The sequence below is a fragment of the Brassica napus genome, chromosome C5, assembly GCF_020379485.1.
Source record: "Brassica napus cultivar Da-Ae chromosome C5, Da-Ae, whole genome shotgun sequence".
NCBI classification, from domain to species: Eukaryota; Viridiplantae; Streptophyta; class Magnoliopsida; order Brassicales; family Brassicaceae; genus Brassica; species Brassica napus.
In genome coordinates this window covers 12,114,105-12,137,213 of record NC_063448.1, presented here as the reverse complement: position 1 = coordinate 12,137,213, position 23,109 = coordinate 12,114,105, and the positions used below count along the sequence as shown (strand labels likewise).

General features: G+C 32.8%; 4 protein-coding genes across 4 annotated transcripts; 2 read left to right on the top strand and 2 right to left on the bottom strand.

Moving 5' to 3' along the window:
• Positions 1–414: 414 nt before the first annotated feature.
• Positions 415–11,572, bottom strand: BNAC03G23200D. Its single transcript, XM_048756741.1, has 9 exons — positions 11,313–11,572; positions 11,090–11,225; positions 10,861–10,970; positions 4,355–4,495; positions 4,079–4,193; positions 1,631–1,858; positions 1,363–1,501; positions 1,205–1,277; positions 415–786 (listed from the first exon to the last, which is right to left on the bottom strand). The coding sequence occupies exons 6-9, from the start codon at positions 1,650–1,652 to the stop codon at positions 535–537; spliced, it is 486 nt and encodes a 161-aa protein (XP_048612698.1). The 5' UTR covers positions 1,653–1,858; positions 4,079–4,193; positions 4,355–4,495; positions 10,861–10,970; positions 11,090–11,225; positions 11,313–11,572; the 3' UTR covers positions 415–534.
• LOC125586898 lies at positions 5,618–10,409 on the top strand. The gene is made up of 6 exons (XM_048756742.1): positions 5,618–6,003; positions 6,084–7,027; positions 7,126–7,723; positions 7,757–8,457; positions 8,564–9,640; positions 9,724–10,409. Exons 1-6 carry the CDS (start codon positions 5,618–5,620, stop codon positions 10,296–10,298), a joined length of 4,281 nt encoding a protein of 1,426 aa, XP_048612699.1. The 3' UTR covers positions 10,299–10,409.
• Positions 11,573–13,745: 2,173 nt separating the features above from the next.
• On the top strand, positions 13,746–17,246 carry LOC106352785 (amino acid transporter AVT1A). The gene is made up of 11 exons (XM_013792412.3): positions 13,746–14,180; positions 14,278–14,525; positions 14,919–15,133; positions 15,502–15,525; positions 15,606–15,786; positions 15,867–16,086; positions 16,162–16,297; positions 16,410–16,575; positions 16,680–16,723; positions 16,857–16,919; positions 17,031–17,246. The coding sequence occupies exons 1-11, from the start codon at positions 14,008–14,010 to the stop codon at positions 17,121–17,123; spliced, it is 1,563 nt and encodes a 520-aa protein (XP_013647866.1). The 5' UTR covers positions 13,746–14,007; the 3' UTR covers positions 17,124–17,246.
• A 3,594-nt stretch (positions 17,247–20,840) lies between these two features.
• Positions 20,841–21,789, bottom strand: LOC106356700 (sigma factor binding protein 2, chloroplastic-like). The gene has a single exon (XM_013796431.3). The coding sequence runs from the start codon at positions 21,442–21,444 to the stop codon at positions 21,019–21,021; it is 426 nt and encodes a 141-aa protein (XP_013651885.2). The 5' UTR covers positions 21,445–21,789; the 3' UTR covers positions 20,841–21,018.
• Between the last annotated feature and the right edge of the window lie 1,320 nt (positions 21,790–23,109).

Here is a 23,109-nt window from a genome sequence, read left to right as displayed (position 1 = left end):
TCGTTCATGTCCTCAAACTAATGAAAGGCCTTGAAGTTTAGAGAAACAAGCAAGACCCTCAAAGTTTCTATATTTAGCATCTCCTTGCTTCCCTCTCACGCAAAGGTACATTGTTTCTTAATTCTTATAATAATAAAATAAATAATATTTTACAAGTGGACTAACTTAGACGAAGAGGCCAAGGGAACATTTCAATGTTTTTTTTTTTCACCCTGTCTTCTATTCCTCGGGCGAATAACACATTGCAGACTTATTAGGCAAGAGTGTTAGGTTTTCTATTCGAGAATTATTGTTCTTTAATTTATTGATTGTTTATTTTGGTTTGGTTCTCCAAACCACCTTTTTTTGTTGGACAACTTTTTCCAAAACCACTTCAAATTTGAACAATAAAATGGTCCTGTAATATCAAAGAAGTAAGAGATAAAACAAACTTCTCCAAATTTAACTCAAAGTCATTGACGCATTCACTCATAAACGTTACCCAATACAAATTTAGAAAAAAATGTAAAGCTAGAAAAGATCAAACAAATAGAGTCATATCTTGTTGAGCTTGGCGAGGAGGAAGACGGTAGCGGAAGTGACGGCGGGGATGAGCAAGTCGTTGGGGAAAGACGTCGGAGCTATACGGTTCTTGAGGAATACGGTCAAGGCAGGAACTCCAAAGATGAAGAGTAGAAACTCTTTTACTCCTCCGACCCCGGTGAACCCAGCTCCGATCAAAACCTCCTGAAGAAGCTTCTGAAACTCGTCTTTTGATATCTTCTTCCCCTCACCGAGATTGTGTCTCTGGCGTGGTTCAAGTATAAAATGTCCTTATTATAATAATTTTTAAAATATATATATATACTAATAATTATTTATCCGTTTTTTACCTTTTTAAAATATTGATTATTTTGTAATCTCTTTAAAATATTATAACGTCCATATGTGTAATACATAAGATAACATGTTTAAATACATTTACAAAATCTATTAAGTATTTTGTTAGATATAATATGAATTATATTATATGCCTGTAATATTTGCAAATCTAATGTTTTAACTTTGGTTTGCTTTGTTTTTATCAGATTATGATGCAATCCATCGTGTCCTTACTTCGAATATGAACCCAAGTTTTGTTACAAATGAAAAAAAAAGAAAACCATGCCACCACTAATTTGAGTTAATAAAGCTGTTTAACAAAACAGAAACTGGAAGAATTTACCTCATAAGCTTCTTGTAATTTATCAACACTTGGCACCTTAAGTTGGGTACCACCGAGTCTTCTATTAATTTCTCTATCAACACCAAATAAAATAAGTTAGGTGTAATCACATCTCATGTACCAGTCATAGCATAGTGTATAAGAAGGGTTTAAATTACTCGACAGCTTCATCCACAATACGGTAGAAGTCGCCAAAAGACCATTCTTGATCGTCATCTTGTTCTTCAAGGCGTTTGCGGTAGCAATTATCTGCCATAGTTTCCAAGTCTTTCCTATTTAACTCACCGTTCCCTTTTGCTGCGCTCCATGATCAAGTGTCACCAAAAAAGAAAACAAAAATATTAATATTAAAATACGATAAACTTTCATTAATGGAATGTATATATCGTTATAAATGAACATTAAAAAGACATGTCACGGACGAACCGGTATTGAGGGCTTGACCCATGATAACTTCTTCTCTTCTTTGATTTTTTCGTGATAACTTCTTCTTCTTTTTTGAAAAAAGGCATATAACTTCTTCTTCTTTCTTATTGTAACATATTTAAAGGATAGTATTAAGAAGCAAATGATGGAGGCGTGACTTGTGAGGTGCGCTCAGTATCTTGGCATTCCTGATCGGTAAGCCACGTATCGGAAGCGTGACAGATGATCCTAAGGATCGGGAGAAAAAGTGAGATAATTTATTTTGCTTATATAAAATATATCGCTACTTTATACTTCTTTTTGTTCTCAGTTCAATATCTCAAAAGTTGCTGTATATATACAACCCTGGATTTTGATAAAATAACATGTGTTCCCGATATGATTTTTGAGTGAAAATTTGATAATTTATTTCTTAACCAACTTTTGTTTTCTCCTAAAATTGTCATGCAAGATTATAAGGAAGGCAATGCATCACGCTTTGTCTCTGGGTTACAATAGTGTGAACTTCGAAGGACTCCAAGCAACTGGTGGCAGCTATTGTAGAAGGATCCTGCTACTCGGAGATTCATGGAATTGTAGCTGATATCACCATTTTCGCAAGCTCAATGGAGTTTGTATATTTTAGGTTTTGCAATCGCAACTCTGTTTCTTTTGAGGTTGGTTTAGCTAAACAGGGACCAGGACCGGCTTAGATAGGGGGCGAGCGGTGCGACCTCCCCGGATCCAATTCGTTGTCCCCCTATTTTTTAATATATAAGGACCCGATTTTTTTAAAAAATACATGTATCTAATATATTAAAACAGAAGTACAAAAAGATAATACCCCTTAGTTTTCCACAAATATTACATACCTATGCCACTGGATTTTTTGTAATTCTCCTTTTATCAGATCTTTTAAGCAATTAACGATTCATGGCCCAATCCAATGTCCAATACGATTTTGTTACTCTTATTGCCAACCCAATTTAGTTATATCTCCCCTACAATTTTAAACGATTGTTCTGAGAATATTTTATCCCAATTCAATAACAAATCGGAAGATTTAATCCTTCCATAATCAAAACAAACTTTTCTAAATAACGATTTCTACATGCCCAATATCATAACAAAATATCTCTTTTCCAAAACAAAACAACATTATTATTTTTTCCTATTCCTACGCTGACTTTTGATTAATGCACGGTTTCAATTAACTAATACAATCTATATTTTCTGATTTAAAATCTTGCAAAACAAGCTATTCCTTATCGTTAGAATGGATATTCTCTTTTAAATATGATTTCATAAATAAGGTAATATAATCAACAGATTTTGCGTGAAGCTCACAACAAAGTAAATCTTTTTATATTTTTGTCAATTTAACCAAATCTTTCAAATCACAACTATATATATCCACTCCTTTTAACGTCAAAAACGTATCAAAGAAAACCAAATAGTAAACATGTCAATCGTTATGGCTTTTGTTCCTTTCACAAAATTGAGACCTTTCAAAAACAATTGGAGAGTTCAGGTCAAATGTTTGCATTCATTTAAGCAACACACACCTTTCGGAGGTGATAGCTTTGAGATGATTTTAGCAGATCAATGGGTAACTTTATATTTTAAACTTTCGTGTCTTTATAAATTATTTATTATAGTTTGAATCTAATCTTTATAAATCTAATCTTTATAAATCATTTTCTGGCATGGCCACAACATCTTCCACCATGTCATCTGGATCTGTAAGTTTATTAGTATTAAAAAACGTGAGCCTTACATTTGGTCTTCTTTTTTGTCTGTTTTAACTTGAAATTTTATATTTGGTCTTACTTTGTGTCTGTTATAACTTGGATTTTTATAATACAATCTTACTGATTAATTTGATCTAATTTTAGGTTCTGATGTTGGATCAGAAGTCATCAGAAGATTGTCCCACTCCCATCACAAAGCGCAAAGTAGATCATTCTGATCTAACAGACATATCATCTTCTTCCAAAAAGCTGTGCACCAAAATGATCAAACAAGAGAAGGAAAAGAAGGAATAATCTCAAGAGAATGTGTCCACTTCGCCATCAACCACCCCTCCCCCCCTCTATGTTTAATAATGTTTTTTACTTTAATTATTTCTGAACTTTATGATTTATGCATTGCTTTTTATTGGTTTTTCTTATTGGATTGGTTTTCTATATTTAATAATATTGAGATTTCCTATATGATTCCATAAATTAGATTGTATAATTAGATCAGACTCTATACAATTTGATCTGACTTTTCCATTCCATTAGTTCAACATCTAAACAATGGACAACCAGTCTTCAAAATTCAATTAAATAATCAATAGATTAACCTAACTAACCACCTAACTAACCATTCGATTCTCCTAACTAAACCAAATTTTGTCTGGTTTACCTATTCTTACCATCCTACAAACTATCAAAGAAGTATAAGATGAGTTTATACTTGACATACCTGTTCAATATCATAGTAGTTGCCTGCTATAAGACAGTTTTGATTCATATAACACTTTGATGCTTCCTTATTCTTCACAGGCCTTTGTAATCTCCATTTACAAGATTGCTACGACCTTTAAAAACAATTTAAAGTTATATAAAGTAGAGTACCAAAATCAGAAGTATATCACTGAAAAAAAGATATCAAGAATCCTAATTGTTATCAACAGTTTTCCTAAATTAAAGCCAACCATATATTATGAATCTAGAATTAGAAAAAGTAATTGAAGAATACCTCTTAAATAAATTTATCATACACGGCCAATCTCCTCTTTCAGCTACTCTCTCATCCTCTTACTGAAACGAGGAAACTTTCTTGGTCTCGATTTTCTGAAGATGAAACGGAAAAAACTGGAACCAATCACTGGAGTCGAACCTGCAACAGAAAAAACGACAACCTCATTAGTTAAACCTCAAAGGCACAGTTCTTCAAGTACTATAGCCTTTAAAGAAATTCCTTTATGCTCTATATATTATAGACTCTTTGAAAACTTTGAAAACCGGCAAGTACCAAGCAATACAACCCCATATGACCAGATAAGCATGCTTTCACCGCAGACACCAAGAAATATACGAAGGTGCGTCCTTGGTAAGTGTTTCATGTCCAACCATGCTTATCACCACAAATCGCTTAACCTTGAAATCCTTTATAATGAGTTTAATTTTGATATGTTTCCAAGGTCTCGACCAAATTAGATCACAAGTTCCAGACACCCCAGAGCTGAGATCTTGCTTCACATCATTAACAAGTTTGCATACTCCTGTTTTTACTTAAAACAAGCCGTGTATCTTTTAATTACTTATACTCATTACAACCATATTACTAATTTTAAACCAGGGGATCTAGAAAAGACAAGCTTCAGCTCTATTAAACCTGGGATTCAAAAGAAAGGAGCTTCAACTTCAAGAAGGTCAACACGTAATGTACTGAAAGACATTACGAATATCTCACATTTAAGGAAAAAAAATGAAAAGTTACCATCACCTAAAAGCAATGCCTCGGCTCATAACATATACGAAGATGATGCTGTAGTTGGAAATGATTTATTTGGAGGTTTGATGTACTGTAATTGCCTACACTTTAGTTTTACACTTTGAATTTATATTAATATTATCTATTCATATGCAGGAATAGAAGATACTGATGAATTACAAGTATTTGACTGTAGTTCTCAAGATAATACTGATACAGAAACAGAGGAATCTGACATAGATGATCCTACGGATGTGGATGTAGAGCTTCTGGTAAACGTTGTAACTAAAAAAACTGGAGATTCACAACGCCATGATGTTACAGGCACCACATTGGTAAACTACACAGCGAAGAAAAAACAAGATTTAAAAGAAAATGGTAACGAATCTGATTGCAGTTTCAATTTAGATATGACATTCTACCTTTTTGCTATAAACATCAGAAGTTTTAATGTATTTTTTTCTTTCTGCAGAATATTTAGATGACGGTGATCCTGACTACAAATGTTCACACTGTGGAGCTATAATGTGGTATGGAGAACGGCTAAACAAGCGTAGAAATGCAAAGAATCCTACTTTTTCTTTATGTTGCATGCAAGGTCAAGTTCAGTTGCCTCTATTGAAGGAGCCACCAACTATTCTAAAAAAGCTTTTGGAAGGGGATGATCCACGAAGCAGGCATTTCCAAAAACATATACGACCTTACAATATGGTTTTTTCTTTCACTTCACTTGGTGGAAAAGTTCAGAGGACTTTAAAGAAGGGTAAAGGACCTGATATGTTTCAACTACAAGGAGAAAACTATCACTTAATTGGGAATTTAACTCCACCTGAAGGAAGTGAAGCGAAATTCGGACAGCTATACATAGTTGACACAGAGAATGAAGTTGAAAACAGAGCAAAATGTTTAAGGTATTACAATGTTTATTTGACTAGCTCTCACTCTCATCAAGATGTTATAACTAACATAGTTTGTACTTATATTTTTACAGCTCTGGAAAACAGAAAATTCAGGTCAAGAAAAAGGATAATCTCAGGAAAGATATTATTGATGCTTTGATGAGGATGTTGAATGAGGTCAATCCATATGTAAAAAAGTTTAGATCAGCAAGAGATCGCTTCAACACAGATCCTGAAGATTCATTTCATATGAGGATTGTTAGTGAGAGGTTAAAGGACGGAAGGACATATAACACACCCTCTGCCTCAGAGGTTGCTGCCCTTATTCCTGGAGATTTTAGTCTTGATATGGACAGAAGGGATATTGTTCTACAACAAAAATCAGGGAAACTGTTGAGAATTAACGAGATTCATGCTTCTTATCTTGCACTTCAGTATCCTCTTTTGTTTACGTATGGAGAAGATGGATTCAGACTCGGTATTAAGAAAGGGGCAACGAAGATTACAAAAAAACAGAAGAAGCCTAATATCAGTATGAGGCAATTCTTTGCTTTTCGCTTGCATGAACGTAAGAATGAGTCTCATTGTCTCCTACATTCTAGAAGGCTATTTCAACAATTTGTGGTGGATGCCTTCACAACAATTGAGTCTAATCGTCTGCGATATTTGAAGCTAAATCAAACTTCCTTGCGATCTGATAGTTATGATTCCATAAAAGAGTCGGAGAATGCAGGCAAAGTGGATATGAATGAGCAAGGATCTGAGTTTACTTTACCAGCTTCTTTCGTGGGGAGTCCTAGATATATGAAGAACAATTACTTGGATGCTATGACAATATGCAAGCATTTCGGATTCCCAGACCTTTTCATCACTTTCACGTGTAATCCCAAATGGCCAGAGATCACCAGATATGTGAAAGCGAGGAAGCTAAAGGCAGAAGATAGATCAGACATTATTTGTAGAATTTTCAAGATCAAACTTGATTCATTGATGGATGCTTTAACCAAGAAGAATATTTTGGGAGAGACCCGCGCATGTAAGTTAAAGTCTGCTGTGAAATTTTGTTTTAATGTTGTTACACAGTTTATGTTTGATCTCATTGACGTCTAAAATGTTTGTTTTTGCGTGAAACAGCTATGTACACAATTGAGTTCCAGAAGCGTGGTTTACCGCATGCTCACATTCTCCTATTCATGAAGAAAATCAGGCAGCCTACAACAGAGGACATTGACAACATAATATCTGCTGAGATTCCTAATAAAAAGGAAGAACCAGAACTTTTTGAGATCATTAAGGATATGATGATTCATGGACCATGTGGAGCAGCTAATATGAATTCACCATGCATGGAGAATGGCCGTTGCTCTAAGTCATATCCTAAATCATTTTCTGAGACGACCAATATTAATAAAGAAGGATTTCCGGTTTACAGAAGGCGTCAACATTCAGAAAATTATGTTCTGAAGAATGGAGTGCGATGTGACAATCGATATGTTATTCCTTACAGCCGGCAATTATCTCTCCTTTATAGAGCTCACATTAACGTTGAGTGGTGCAACCAAGTTGGGTCTATAAAGTATTTATTCAAATACATAAATAAAGGACAGGATCGTTGCACAGTTTCTGTTGAACCCCCAGACCACATTGTTGCAAGTGAGTTAGGAGATGTCGATCTTACTAAGGAAAAACTTGAGAAGAAAAGGAATGAACTCAAGGAATTCTTCGATTGCAGGTATGTTTGTTTAATGTTCGTGCTATAAGTAAGCTGCAAATTAAATGGACTTAATAAACAACTTTTTCGTTTTTGCAGATACGTTTCGACATGTGAAGGAACTTGGAGAGTGTTCAAATTCCCTATTCACTATCGATCTGTTGCTGTAGAGAAGCTTAGTTTTCATCTACCCGGAAAGCAAGTTGTTACATTCAAAGAGAAAGATAAATTGAAAACAGTGGTCACCCGGAAGCTCATTGAAAATACAATGTTCTTAGCTTGGTTTGAGTTGTGTAAGATTGACTCCCTTGCCAGAACATTGACCTACGCTCAGATTCCAAACTTCTTCACTTATGATAAAAGGTCAAAGACGTTCAAAAGACGGAAAAGGGGTTTTGCTCTAGGGAGGATTAATTATGCTCCTCGGTCCCAGGAAAATGCTTATTTCTTGCGTGTATTATTGAACATTGTCAGAGGACCCACCAGTTATGATGACATTAAAACCTATGAAGGTGTTCTACATCCGAGCTACAAAGCAGCATGTTATGCTCGTGGGTTATTAGATGATGATCAAGAATACATTGATGACATACTAAGAAGAAGTTATGAAAGCACAGCAAGTGAGCTACGAAATTTTTTTGTTATGATGCTTATGAGTAACACTTTATCTGAGCCGGAGACTGTATGGGAACACACTTGGGAGATTTTGTCTGAAGATATAGAGCACTGCAGGAGAAGAAATTTCAATAGACCAGGTCAACATTTATTTTTTGCATAGTAAACTTCTATAATGCTACATGATAGTCCTGCAAGCAACTAATAATTTTATTTGTTTGCCTGTCCTTTTTATTTTAATTTTAGGTCTATTACTGAGCGATGACGACAAAAAGAAGTATGCTTTACTAGAGATTGAAAAAATTTTGAGACGTAATGGTACTTCTCTGTCAAGATTTGAATCTATGCCTAGACTACCAAGGACAAGTAGTGACGATTCAAATGTCTTGGTGTTAGACGAGCGTAGCTATTATCGTACCTCTTTGTTGGAAACTCTTGACAGAGATATTCCAAAGATGACTTGCGAGCAAAAATTCATATATGACCAGATTCTTTCAGCTGTTAATAAAGGAGATGGTGGAATGTTTTTTGTTAGCGGTTTTGGTGGAACTGGGAAAACTTTCCTCTGGAAATTGCTATCTGCAGCCATTAGATCTCGAGGAGATATTGTTCTAAATGTGGCTTCAAGTGGCATCGCATCATTGTTGTTGCAAGGCGGTCGGACAGCTCATTCAAGATTCGGTATTCCTCTAAATCCAGACGAGTTTTCCTCATGTACTATGAAGCATGGAACTGACCAATCTAATTTAGTGAAAGCATCATCACTTATTATCTGGGATGAAGCGCCTATGATGAGCAAGCATTGTTTTGAAGCGTTGGACAGAAGTTTATCTGATATTGTGGGAAAGCACGACACACAACCATTTGGGGGAAAAGTTGTTGTTTTCGGAGGCGATTTTAGGCAGGTCTTGCCTGTTATAAATGGAGCTGGTAGAGCTGAAATTGTTATGGCCACACTTAACTCTTCATATCTATGGGATAACTGCAAAGTGCTTAATTTGACTAAGAATATGAGATTGCTCTCTGGTGGTTTATCACTTGAAGACTCAAAGGATCTAAAAGAATTTTCAGAGTGGATTTTGAAAGTTGGAGATGGTAAACTTTCTGAGCCTAATGATGGGGAAGCAGAGGTTGAAATACCCACTGAATTTCTTATTACCAAGTCAGATGATCCTATAGAAGCAATCAGCAAAGCTATTTATGGTGATTCAGCAACATTGCATGAAAAAAAAGAGGCCAAGTTTTTCCAAGAGAGAGCTATTCTTTGTCCAACCAATGAGGATGTGAATATAGTTAATGATTATATGTTGGATAAGCTAAATGGTAAATTTCTATTCTTCACCTATTGTTTCTGCGTCCACTATATTTGTAAGTCTAATTCTCTTAAAATATGTTAACTATTTCAGGCGAGGAAAAAATTTATAACAGTGCTGATAGTATTGATCCTTCAGATACAACCTCGGTAAACAATGAAGCACTTAGTTCTGATTTTCTGAACACTATTAAGGTTTCTGGTTTACCAAACCATAGTCTTAGACTGAAGGTTGGTTGTCCTGTTATGGTTCTGAGAAACATAGCTCCTACAGACGGCTTAATGAATGGGACCAGATTGCAGATCACACATCTAATGGATTTTATGGTTCGAGCTAGGATTATAACAGGAGAAAGGGTTGGGGAAATAGTTGATATTCCTAGATTGCTGATAACCCCTTCTGACACCAGATTGCCGTTTAAAATGCGGAGAAGACAACTGCCTCTTGCTGTGGCTTTTGCCATAACAATCAACAAAAGCCAAGGGCAATCACTATCTCAAGTAGGTCTGTATCTACCAAGACCTGTCTTTTCACATGGTCAGCTATATGTGGCTGTTTCTAGAGTCACTTCAAAAAAAGGATTAAAAATTTTGATTGTGGACAAAGATGGAAAAACTCAGAAAAAAACTATGAATGTAGTTTTTAAAGAAGTTTTCGACAACCTTTAGCTGTTGGGGGTGATAAGGTATGTGATCCTAATCGATTAGATGTAGTTATACGTTTTATGTTTGTATGTGTTCTTTATAAAGTTCAGATTCCTATGCGTCTGTTCTTATATATCTACTAAAGAAAAATAATTAAAATTAATTTTAACTGGTGTTATGTCCACTTTTGCTCTTTCCAGGTTTGTGTTGGTGGAAGAGTGGTTGCTGGTTCAGAGAGATTGTTTTAATAGATGCAAACTGCATTTTATTATTTGTTAAATCAAACTTTCATTTCAATAACATTGTAAAACTTCAGTTTTTGACCTGCATGTCAATTCTCTTTGTTCATTTCAATCTATTATGTTTTTTAATTTTCTGAAATACAATTCTATCTTTAAGATAAACCTATAGAAGCAATGAGTCCGACAAGTAAAAACCAAACATCAACTAAATCATAACTCAGACAAGCTAAAACCAAACATCAATAGTTAAGGCAGGGTTCAATCCTAACCAATACTTATTCTACATGCTCATACATTCCTTTAATCCTATAAATTAGCTATGATAGATAATCGTAATCACTAACCGTATTTTCAGTCTGCGTCTAGGTTGTCGTCTTCCATTGTATCAGATTTATGCCAGTTTATAAATCTGAATCCGGGCTCTGTCTATCCGCTCCAAGGGTCTATATTTTATCTACATGCAGGTATTTGAAAAAAATAAAGCAAAGAATGTATATTAGAAGAAACTAATTGTATTTACCATATCACAGGAAGCATAAAGTAAATAAGATAGAAACAAAATGAAGAACAAACCCTGTAGGACTCTTTTTAGCACGAGAAGATGTCTGAAAATACATGATTGTTTTCTATCAGTCTCGATCTTGACAAAAAGATTTGATTTCTCCCAATTCAAAACTTAGATGGCCGATCTACTCATGGAGACAATGATCTATTGACATAAGAAAGAAACGATCAAAGTGTTTAGGTCTTCGAAAAAGTAATCGTTTAAACTGAAAATAAAAATTGGAAGTCTAACCTTTGACATACATCGCTTGATTTAGCAGATACTTGATCGAATGAAGTTGATAAACATAAAATTGTACTTTCAATGGATTTGATTCTTCGATCCCTTTTTCTACAGATGAACATCGAAGCATCGATTGGAGAGAGAGAGAGAGAGAGAGAGAGAGAGAGAGAGAGAGAGAGAGAGAGAGAGAGAGAGAGAGAGAGAGAGAGAGAGAGAGAGAGAGAGAGAGAGAGAGAGAGAGAGAGAGAGAGAGAGAGAGAGAGAGAGAGAGAGAGAGAGAGAGAGAGAGAGAGAGAGAAGAGACGATAGAAATTCTTTTTTGCATATGTTTTTTGATACACACACCAACTAATAGTGTTTTCCCGGAATAAGGAATAAGCAGTTACAAATTGGGCTTCATAAACATTTTTTATTTTGGGCCATAATGTTAATGTATATATTAGATAATGCATTGAAAAATCAAATCATATATCCCAATGTTAATATAATCAGATATTTAGAAGATATTTTTATTTTAAAAATTTTCTTACACAAGTTATATTTGATGTCATCAATTAATACAGTATTTTAAGTAACAAATTATGTTCACACTATATATAAATACATAGTTAGATTTCATAAAATATTACCATCTAATTGATGCCATAGACAATATGAAAAATATATATCACAATACAATTAAAAACGCTGGTCAGAATAATAAACTAAAGTTTCAAATACTTAACCATATTTTTTTGTGTTTGTTAGATATTTTTAACTATAGGCAAAAAAAAATATTATTGTTGACTTTACAAAATATAAAAAACAGAATAAAAAATTTGACTAAATAAACACAATAAAAAATAACACAATCTCATAGTTTATATACGAAAATTCATCACATTAAACAATAATACACACTAATGTCAAACTTGAACAACATATGAATCTATAACATAAACAGTGACAAAAAAATAATAAGTATAAACAATTAAATTTTTCTCATTTTCAAAACTTAAAAACATATGATTATAAAGAACGAACACCCGCGCGGGCGCGCGGGTCAAAAGCTAGTTTTAATATTAAAAATAAGAAAAAGAACCCACATTTTTTATATGAATTTTTTTTTTATTTCCATAGAGTTATTTTAAAAAATACTTCTACTATTTTGAAAAAAACATATATCTATTAGATTTAAAAAAAAAAAATTGTTTGGAAATTAAATTTTGTTTTGCCCCGGGTCCATGACACCATTGAGCCGGCCCTGACAGATACTTGTTTCTCTTGTACCAGATTCTGATTAACTTCTCTACAAAAGCATAGGTTTGACAGGAAAAAAAAAAAAGAGATTATAAGGAAGATATTCTCATGTTTTGCCAAGTACCAAGGGCGCAGACTAAGAGGCATGCAGATCTTTCTTTAATAATTCCCTGTTTTCCTTCCAATAATTCTCTGTTTAAAGTTAATTGAAGAACGTTAACTCAAGATAAAAATACATTTGGGTCAAAAGGAAAATTTATTAAATGAAATGAACCATATGAAGCTTGGACACTTAGGTAGGAATAGGAATCACATGCATAGATAACGTATTTCTAATTTTTTCTGCCTGACAAGGATGACAAATTCCACCCCATTCCCTCGTCGACTTCGCGTCACTCAAATCTTCTTTTGTATTTTCTTGATTTGGACTCTTTGGAATGCTAAAGATTCAGATTCAGACCAACGAATGAGTTTTAAGGAAGGATTAAGCATAAGAATTCAGCGACATTTAATTGTTTTTTTTTTGACAAAATCATTAAGATTAACTGTTTTCACAATTTTAATTCGAATTTGTTAAAAATCAAGATAAATAAAGGAAGAATTAAGTCTCTCTATAGTCAATTAGAAGATTTTTTTTATATATTCGACAAGAGTAGGTTGAACATCTTTCCAAATATAATAATGCTTTGTATGTGTTTCACATATCTGTGTTTTGTATCCAATATAAGAAAAATGCTTTGATTAAGACGAACATGGAAGAAAATCATAAGATAAAGAGAAGAGATGACATTAAAAGAAAAGACAATGTTAAATAAACTTGGATTTTATTTGGTCAAAAAGATAAAAGAATTATAAGGACAAAAAGTTATATGTTTCCACATTAAGTAGATTTAAATCTATTTAAACTTTTCACTTTAAAATCTTTATCAAACATAAATAGTCCAAGATTTTAGTTATTGTAATCAAAATTTTCAATAATGATAGACTTCAAACTTTTGACTAATAATCATAAATACAATAGCTAATAACACTAAATTTCAAAATATTTTGACAAAATATTTAGAATACAATAAATAATGACATTGGATTTTAATAAAATAAAATAAATATTTGCCCAAAAAAATATTTTAATAAATATTAGTTTACTTGTATTAAACTATGCCGCCACGTCACCATTTCCCGTTATAATAGCCATGCAACTCGCAACACAGAGAGACAGAGAGTGACATCAATCAAATCACAAAAAGCTTCAAAAAGAAAACTAAAAAGGAAAAAAAAACGGACACGCTGTTTTATTCATCTTTCCACAGCTCTCTCTCCTCTCTGCAAACTTCTCGAACCCACCCTCTCTGTAATAACAACAGCACACAACAAAACCAATCAAGAAGATTGGTCTTGTTTCATTTTCTTTGGTTCTCTGAAACACTCGCTAGATCGATCACCACTGAAGGGTTAGTTTCAGAACATGGAGGTGAAGAAACCCGAGTTCACGTTCGAAGACGATGAAGATCTAGAAGACAGCAGTAAGTACGAGAACGACAGTGACACTGATCAAAGTGATGTGGGAGATCTTCCTGGTGACGACGACAACAACGATGACACTTTCATCTCCCAAGTTCAGTGGCCTCAGAGCTTTAGGTAATCTTCATCACCCTTTCCACACAAGAATCATTACCAAACCGATGACATTCTCGGTTGTTTTGTAATGAACAGAGAAGCTTTTTGTTTTAAACAGGGAAACGACAGATTCTTATACGATTGCTGCATCACCGATCTTCGGGTCTCTCAGGAGTAATCCTAGTTTCTATAGACAGAGCAGAAGTAATCTTGATGTTGAGTCAAAAGCTCCTTTGCTTCCTGAGAGAAATGAAGAATCCGACAAAACCTCAGTTACACAATCAGTTTGGTCTCATAAAGGCTCATTTGCTGAAGAGTTTCCCATTGGTGGCTATGGCTGCAGCGTCACTCAAACCATTTTCAATGGTAAACTATAAGAAATATGATTCTTCCACTAATCAAGAAACATGTGTAGCGAGTATCAATCACTAGGATTCTTGTCCTAGTCAAGAAACATTTGTAATGGTTATGACTATGATTCTTGACCTAATCAAGAAACAAGTATAACTGTTATAATTATGGTTTTTGCTCTAATCAAGAAACACATGTGTGACGATTATGACTATGTTTCTTGTCCTAGTCAAGAAACATGTGTAACGGTTATGACTATGGTTCTTGTCCTAATCAAGAAACATGTGTAACGGTTATGACTATGGTTCTGGACAAAATCAAGAAACATGTGTTACGGTTGTGACTATGATTCTTGACCTAATCAAGAACCATGTGTTAACTTTTTCTATAAACCATACTTTGTTACAGGAATTAATGTAATGGCTGGAGTTGGACTTCTCTCAACACCTTACACAGTGAAAGAAGCTGGATGGGCAAGTATGGTGATTCTTCTCATGTTTGCTGTTATATGTTGTTACACTGCTACTTTGATGAAAGATTGCTTCGAGAACAAACCTGGTATTATCACTTACCCTGACATTGGTGAAGCAGCTTTTGGGAAATATGGTCGTATTCTTATCTGTGTAAGTCACTTTGCTGACCTCATCTAGGTTGTTCTGTAGATTTGCATCCGAAAAATCAGACTTTCTTAGGCATCTCTAACACATATCTATACTTTTCTCTATAATAGCATTTAGAGGCAAAACTCCTCCAACTCATTTATGTTTTTTCTTCTAAAATAGAGATTGCTATTTATTTATTTTTATTTATAGAGAAAGAAATAATATTTCTCTATTTCTTATTCTCAATTTAGAGATTGCTATTTTAAAAAAAAATACACTAGAGCAAATTTTATCCTCTATTATATAGTTTTCTATTTTAGAAGAAAATAGCAAAATACATTGGAGATGGTCTTGTGGTTTATGCAATGGTTTGTGTCTTTTTCTTGCAGGTGCTTTTGTACACTGAACTATATGTAAGTGAAGAACAACCCTAAGGTTTTGTTTCTGTCTGTATAATGTGAAGTTACTAGAATCTTTGTCCATTTTTTTGTAGTCATATTGTGTTGAGTTCATCATATTGGAAGGGGATAACCTGACCGGTCTTTTCCCTGGTACATCCATCGATTGGCTCGGGATCAAAATCGACTCTATCCATTTATTTGGAATAATAACTGCTCTCATCATTCTCCCAACTGTTTGGTTGAAAGATCTTAGCATCATTTCCTACCTCTCAGGTACTAATCAACTTCTTTTTCTTGTTGCATACATGTATATCTTGTCAAGAATCTTGAATCAGCTTCTTGTGATTCCACAGCTGGTGGAGTTATTGCAACTGTTTTGATAGCAGTGAGCAGTTTTTTCCTTGGGACAACGGGCGGAATCGGGTTTAATCACACTGGTTATGCTGTGAAATGGAACGGGATACCGTTTGCTATTGGTATCTATGGATTTTGCTACTCAGGTCACTCTGTGTTCCCAAATATATACCAGTCCATGGCTGATAAAAGCAAGTTCAACAAGGCAGTGATCACATGGTAAGGCCATATACATTTTTAACTCTTGTAATGTATTGATCCAGTTCTCACTCAACGTATGTGGGTATTTTGCAGTTTCATTTTATGTGTTTTGATATATGGAGGAGTTGCAATAATGGGTTATCTCATGTTTGGTGAAGCAACCTCGTCTCAGATTACACTAAATATGCCAAAGGGCTCATTATTTTCTAAAGTGGCTCAATGGACAACGGTTAGAAAAGAAACTAGTGTTTTGTTTTCCTCTCCATCATCTTTTGAAGTTCAATCTAATAATTAAACTCCATCTTGGTTCTGTTTTGTCTTTATCTTTTTTTTTGTTTCAGGTTGTGAGTCCGTTCACAAAATACGCTCTCTTGATGAATCCACTAGCAAGGGGTATAGAAGAGCTGTTACCTGAAAGAATCTCAGAGAACATATGGTGCTTTCTTCTTCTAAGAACAGCACTAGTTGCTTCGTCTGTTTGTTCTGCTTTCCTTATCCCATTTTTTGGTAAGTAAGAAAGCTAAGCTAGAAATGTTGAGAACTTGCATGTCTTTAACTTGGTTTGATCCTTAATGATCTTCTGCAATTGGTTTATTATCTACACAACACAGGTCTCGTGATGGCTCTGATTGGATCTCTTCTCAGTATACTTGTGGTTAGTAGTATTCATCATCTCTCCTCTCCTTATTTGCTTAATATACTAAAAATATTGTTCTTATCAAGACCCAACACACGTTCTTGGATCAAAACTTATAAATCTTTTTTACATAAATTGTATTGTGCCTTAGGCAATAATAATGCCAGCTCTATGCTTCATGAGAATAATGGGTAACAAAGCTACAAGAACACAGGTATATATACATTGAGCTTTTGTATAATCTTCTATTCTCAACTTCTTGAAAGTAATTTTGGGATTCTTAGACTAAAACTGAATTATGTTGTGTTTTTGTTATGGGATACAGATGATTCTGAGTTCGGCAATAGTAGCGATTGGGTTGGTAAGTGGGATCTTGGGGACATACTCTTCGGTTGCAAAGATCATTAGGAACTATTAATGACTAAACCCCCCATAGTCTTTCCTTTCTTTGAGTTTAATGTTCATGTTGATGCATTAATAAAATCTTGATTAGTATTGGTTTTGACTTTAAAGTAATAAAGATAGTGAAAGGTTTGCTTTATCAAAGTTTGTCATGTTTTGCTTTTTTATTTTTGTGCATTTCCTTCATTTGAATAAGCATCTTTCTCCATTTTTGTAAGATTCCTTTTTGTCAAACAATACATGGTCGACAACGTTAACATTTAGATTTTAGAAAGAAGACCTTGGATATTGGGCCCTCGTTTGATATTAAGCCTCTAGGCCCTATACGTTTGCTACAGAAATATCGTATGACTACACATAAACTCGGCAGCACATAAACTAGGCAGCACGGAAGCGTCCGACGTCCACTTCCCGTTTCGAAACCGAATTCAAAATTAGAAGCTTGTAAAAGCTCCTGGAATCTCGCTTCTAATATGTCTCCAAAAATAACTATTTAAAAACACGTTGGAAACTTACGCTTCCGTTTAGAAATCACGGTTCCGTTTAGAAATACTCTGTGTCATTAATAAAATAAAAAAAATTATGTTTTATTTTATATAAAATTCAAAATTAATAGTATTAAAATATAAAGAATACAATATATGCAAATAACAAAACTAATATTATAAATTATCTTTGTGCATAATAATTTTTTATAAGAGATCTTGCACATATATTGAAATTTATTGTTACAAATATTTGTGAACTATTAAAAATAATTAATTTCTTAATATTTGTTTATAAAATTAATATATTAATATTCTTATAATTTATATATGAAATCAACCAAGTGATTTTTTATGTTCAATCATATATTTTTAGTCAAAAATTTTATAAAATCATTTTTATGTTTTATATATATATATATATGGATATATACTTACAACACGTATCTGCTTCCTAATTTTTTTAAAAAACTCTTACTTCTACGCTTTTTTACGATTCTGCTTCCATATACCCATTTCCGATTCCATGTAACATAGCACATAAATGAGTTTTATATTTTAAATACGAGAAAACGAGTCTTAGTATCATAATTTAGGAAGATATAAAAACACCAAAAAATTTGAAAAGGATTCATTAAGCCTTGAGATAATTTTTACTAACCTTAAATACAAATCTTTTGAAGAAAAAAAAAGGAATCTATCTAAATTTTTATTTTATTGATTAAATATAAATTTACAATATCTTTATAAATAATTAAAAATATAATTTATCCAACATATCTAATCTATTAAAAAGGGAGTACAAATTTAAATTACCCCTTAGTTTTGCAAGTTCTTTACACTAGAATGCCACTGAGATTATAAATAATCTTTCTCTATATTAATGTTGTCTTTTCCCATTAATAAATGCATTTTCCTAATTTTAATTCAACCAAAAAAATGGCAAAAATGAAAAAAAAAATGGTAATATTATGGCATCAATTAACTATAACCTCCCGTTTTCTTTTAATATAACCTATAAAAAATATTTTTGTTCTTCTTCACCTATAGCTAATCCACCTGTATACAACGCAATGGAGAATTACCATTAGTTTTTCTTTTAATAATATAGATAGATAAACATGAAAAATTAAAAAAATTAAAAAACAGGAGGTTTACGTTTTTGTTTTTATTTAACTAAAATTAAAACCAATTACTGAATTACTATATTCATAAGTTTGTATTAATTTTTTCACTATTGACTAACAATCAATTTACTATTTATTAAATTATCTACCTTTTATAAACAAACAAAATTATTTGTTTTGTTATTATTAGCCCCAAAAATCAATTTACTTATTTGTTATTATTAGCCCCAATTTGACTGTTTTACCTTTTTTTAACAAAAGGTAAATAAATTCAAAGTCAAAACATTAATATCTTTCTAAGTCTATCCATTTGTAATCAATGAGAAATATTTGATATCGCTATAAGATATAGAAACTGAATCACCTAATTTGTTTGAACAGAATAATTATTTATCCCTTGACTTTGCTCTTCAATTTACAATAATTATAGGAATTAAATGTAACCAAAAAAATTTGAATTTTTTTCCCAATTGCACCAAATAATTAGTTCACCAAATAGCTATATCAAATATTGTGAATCATTAGAATCCAAACCATTTGCCTAAATTTTTGCTAACCATAATATTTTATACACCCAATATATTGTGCAATTTAATTCACGTGGTTAGCAGATAATCACTTGCCCAAGGGTTTTAGTTATATATAGTGTTATTTCCAAACGTCTTTCAATATCACCTTCTATCATAAATACAAACCACCATGGCAACAAACAAAAGTTTTACATTGTTTCACAAGGTTAAACCTTACAAAAACGAATGGCGTGTGCAAGTTAAACTCATTCACTCGTCGAAACAAAACCCCCATACACCTGACCAGACACTTGAAATAGTCTTTATGAAATAGTAAGTTCTACAGCCGTTTAATTTTTGTATGTTTTTCATAATTATGATTTCTAATACGCTTTCAGATGTTTTCAGGATGGTAAAATACATGCATCATGAACAAAAACTCACATGTTTTGGACACAACGTAACCTTACTATTAGAGAGGGGCTGGGAAAAGTAAAGCCCAGTATTGACTTTATAATAATCAGTGATTAGATGATTAATGAATTTCATGGTTGTTTCGTGTATTGATTAACATTGACTTCATCGAAGAAGATAGAGAGATAGCAAAAGGATTCATCGACAAATAAAAAAAGAAAACAGAGATAGAAGTGGTTGTTATCACGTTGCCAAGACACGTTTTGTTATTAGCTTTCCTGGAAAAAAAATTAGTTATATATGTGCTTTGAACTAATGAGCCATTAACAATTATTGATTTTACAAAATTTGTTAAATGGAATGTACAGAAACTAAATCTCATTATTAGTGTCTTTATCAGATAAATTAAATTCAGTTTTTCGTTTTATTTTCTTTGCATTTTAAAATTTTATTGTTTATATGTTACAAATTTGAAATAAGTTGAACAATCCATTTATTTTCATAAAAAATTTTATAACTAATGTATCATTTTAATAGCATACTATTTCATCGTTGTATTTTTTTCGTACTTTTGATTTACAAAAATTATTTTCTGTATATATTATACATAAGTCTAATTAAATAAATGTTAGATTTATTTATATGAGACCCAATATTGATGATACAATTTACGGTAAAACAAGAAAGCAATTATTTTATGTAATTTTTAAAATTGTTATCTTTCACCATGTTATATTACAATAACTATGTAATAAGAATACAACATTTACTACAAACCCAAATAAATTACTGAAATAAATATTTGTGCGGTCGGTCGGAACAAGATCTAGTTTATTTTGGGATTTAACCAGTAGTGCATTAGACATACATATATCCACGTTCGACTATATTAAAACTACATATTATTCTATGAGAATTAAGAGTACAATAATTTATTATTTTTTATATAGTTCTATCATCCGAAGAAAAATCTTCCATATCCAAAAGATAAAAAAGATACATTATACATGTGTTTTGTCTCATTTCTGCTAATTTTCTACATCGAGATCGGACTTATTACAGAATTATTACCACCAAAAATGAAACTGTTAAGTGTCATATGTTTCAATAATGAAAATTTAATATGTTACTTTAGGTAATTATATACATAGATCGACCACCTAACAAATTTTGATGATAAATGCAAGATTTCTTCTTCTAAATGAACGCAAATATTTACTAATACAAAAATAAAACAATTCGCCACAAGAAAAAACAGAGTACATGTTTTTTTGTAAAAAAAAACAGAAATACATATGTCGGTATCCAGGAAACCCTAAGATGATTTCTTCTTCTGATCTGTGTTACATTTTTATTTAAAAAAACACATAAGATTTTCAGAGAGAACCAATGCTTTCTAATGCATTCACGTTGTAAAACCCAGACGAGAAAAACGCGGACAGACCTGCCGACATTTGAGGAGCATTAAACACTTCATCATCCATCGGTGAGTAATACTCACAAATCCCTTCATCCAACGGCTCAGGATTCATCTCCTCCTGGTGAGGATCTGCGGCGGCGAAAGTGGTGGGGCCCGGAGGTAGATCGGCGGCGTTTTGACCGGTCAGTTCTTGAACGAGCTCTCTGAACTTAGAAGCACACGTCTCCACTCTCATCGGGTTTGATATGTAACGGACTTTGATGGGTTTGTTATTGCTCGTGGTCGTCGCTGTCTTCCTCTTTTGCCTTGGTGGTTTCCTTGTCGGAGACGATGGTGACTTTCTCTGGTTTAAGCTTTTGAGCAGCGTTGATGATGACTCCATTTGCTTGATTCTTTGTAAAGAACACAAAAAGAAAAAGAATCCAGATGTGAGCTCTCTTGTTTCAGCCTAATTTTGAAGTTATATATATAAAACTAGTATAAGCTTTTTTAGGATGGATATTAATGGTAAGGAAACCAAACAAAAATTTATTGACAGTCTCATTGAGTCCTCGGCTGCTGTTAGCCGACGGCGCGTTTAACCTACGTGCGTGTATATTCACCGTTTCACACTTACTCCTTTCTCCTAAACAGTTGTTTCTACGTGAGGTAACAAAACAAGATTGATAAATGATAACCATACTTGGTTAAGTATATCAACAAAAAAAACAAATAAGTTAGTTTGGATATAGACGTACTTATAACAAAACTAGATTGATGTTCATGCATGTATTAATAGTTATTAGTAATTTACAATAAAATTGATAAGAAACAAAAAAAATATCAGTAAATTAAAATGTTTATTAATATTACATTTTTTAAACAATAAAATTATTACGAAAATAAGTTTCAGTCAAATGATTAGTTTGTTATGCGTATGTTTTCACAGAATACCCGCTTGGTGCATTGAAAGTTTGAAGCTTGTTTAATTTTTTACATACCAAAGAATCTACAAGTTCTACCAATGTTTCAGCAGGCAAATAATGTAATTATAATTAGTCCAATGATTTTTCTTAATACTAGTCTTTAGCGTGATTGTACGCGCCAGTCGCATGACAAAAGAAAATGTGAATAATGTTAAAGTGGAAGCCGCCATCCGCTTATTGGTCATCGAGGCATCTACAGAAGCGCAACGTCTATGGCTTTGATTGGTAACCATGCGGAATGACGGAATGGCATATGAAACGCGATTCTGCAAGTATTTTACCAATCAAAAAAATGTTGCGGAATTGAAAAAAACGCAAAAACGCAAATCTGCGTTTTTGCTGACAAAATTATAAAGAGAAAGTTTATTAAGTGGAAAAGTGAGTTTTAGTAGATTATGGTGGAAAAGTTTACAAAATTAACACTTTTATATTATTCAATTATATGTTAATACTATCTTAAAATTTAAAATACATACTAATAATTTTTTAATGATGAATAGTTATGTTGTAAATACAAATTTATTATAACTTTTATATTATAAAATATTAATCTATTGTTAAAACATATTGAAAGATAAACTAGATATTTATAATAAAAACTAAAATATTTTTAATACATTTTACTTGTTTTCAGATTTATAATCATTAGTTTAATTATTGCTATTTGTTTTTTTTGTTATAAAAATTAAATATCATATAAAATAGTTTAATCAATTTAATATATATTCCACAATTTCACAAATTTTAAAATTTTCCGCCGCTTAATTAATTTTTTCTGCAGCTTAACTATTATTTATGTGATTCCGCGATTAAGCGATGGTTACCAATCAGAGCCTATATCCGTGACATAGACACATAGACGCCATGGCGTTAGTTGACCCGACGATAGTGATGTCACCAAATTAATTACAACTGATCAGTGTTGGAATGGAATGGTGGTACAAAGACAGATCTCCCGCGCAGGCAATTCTCCCACATTTAAGTCACCATTCACTTTTTTATGTTCTTAAAAACAGTTCAAACGGGAGATCTGCATGCAGTTCAATAATTTTTGTCTTTTTGTAGAAAGAGCGGGAGATTTA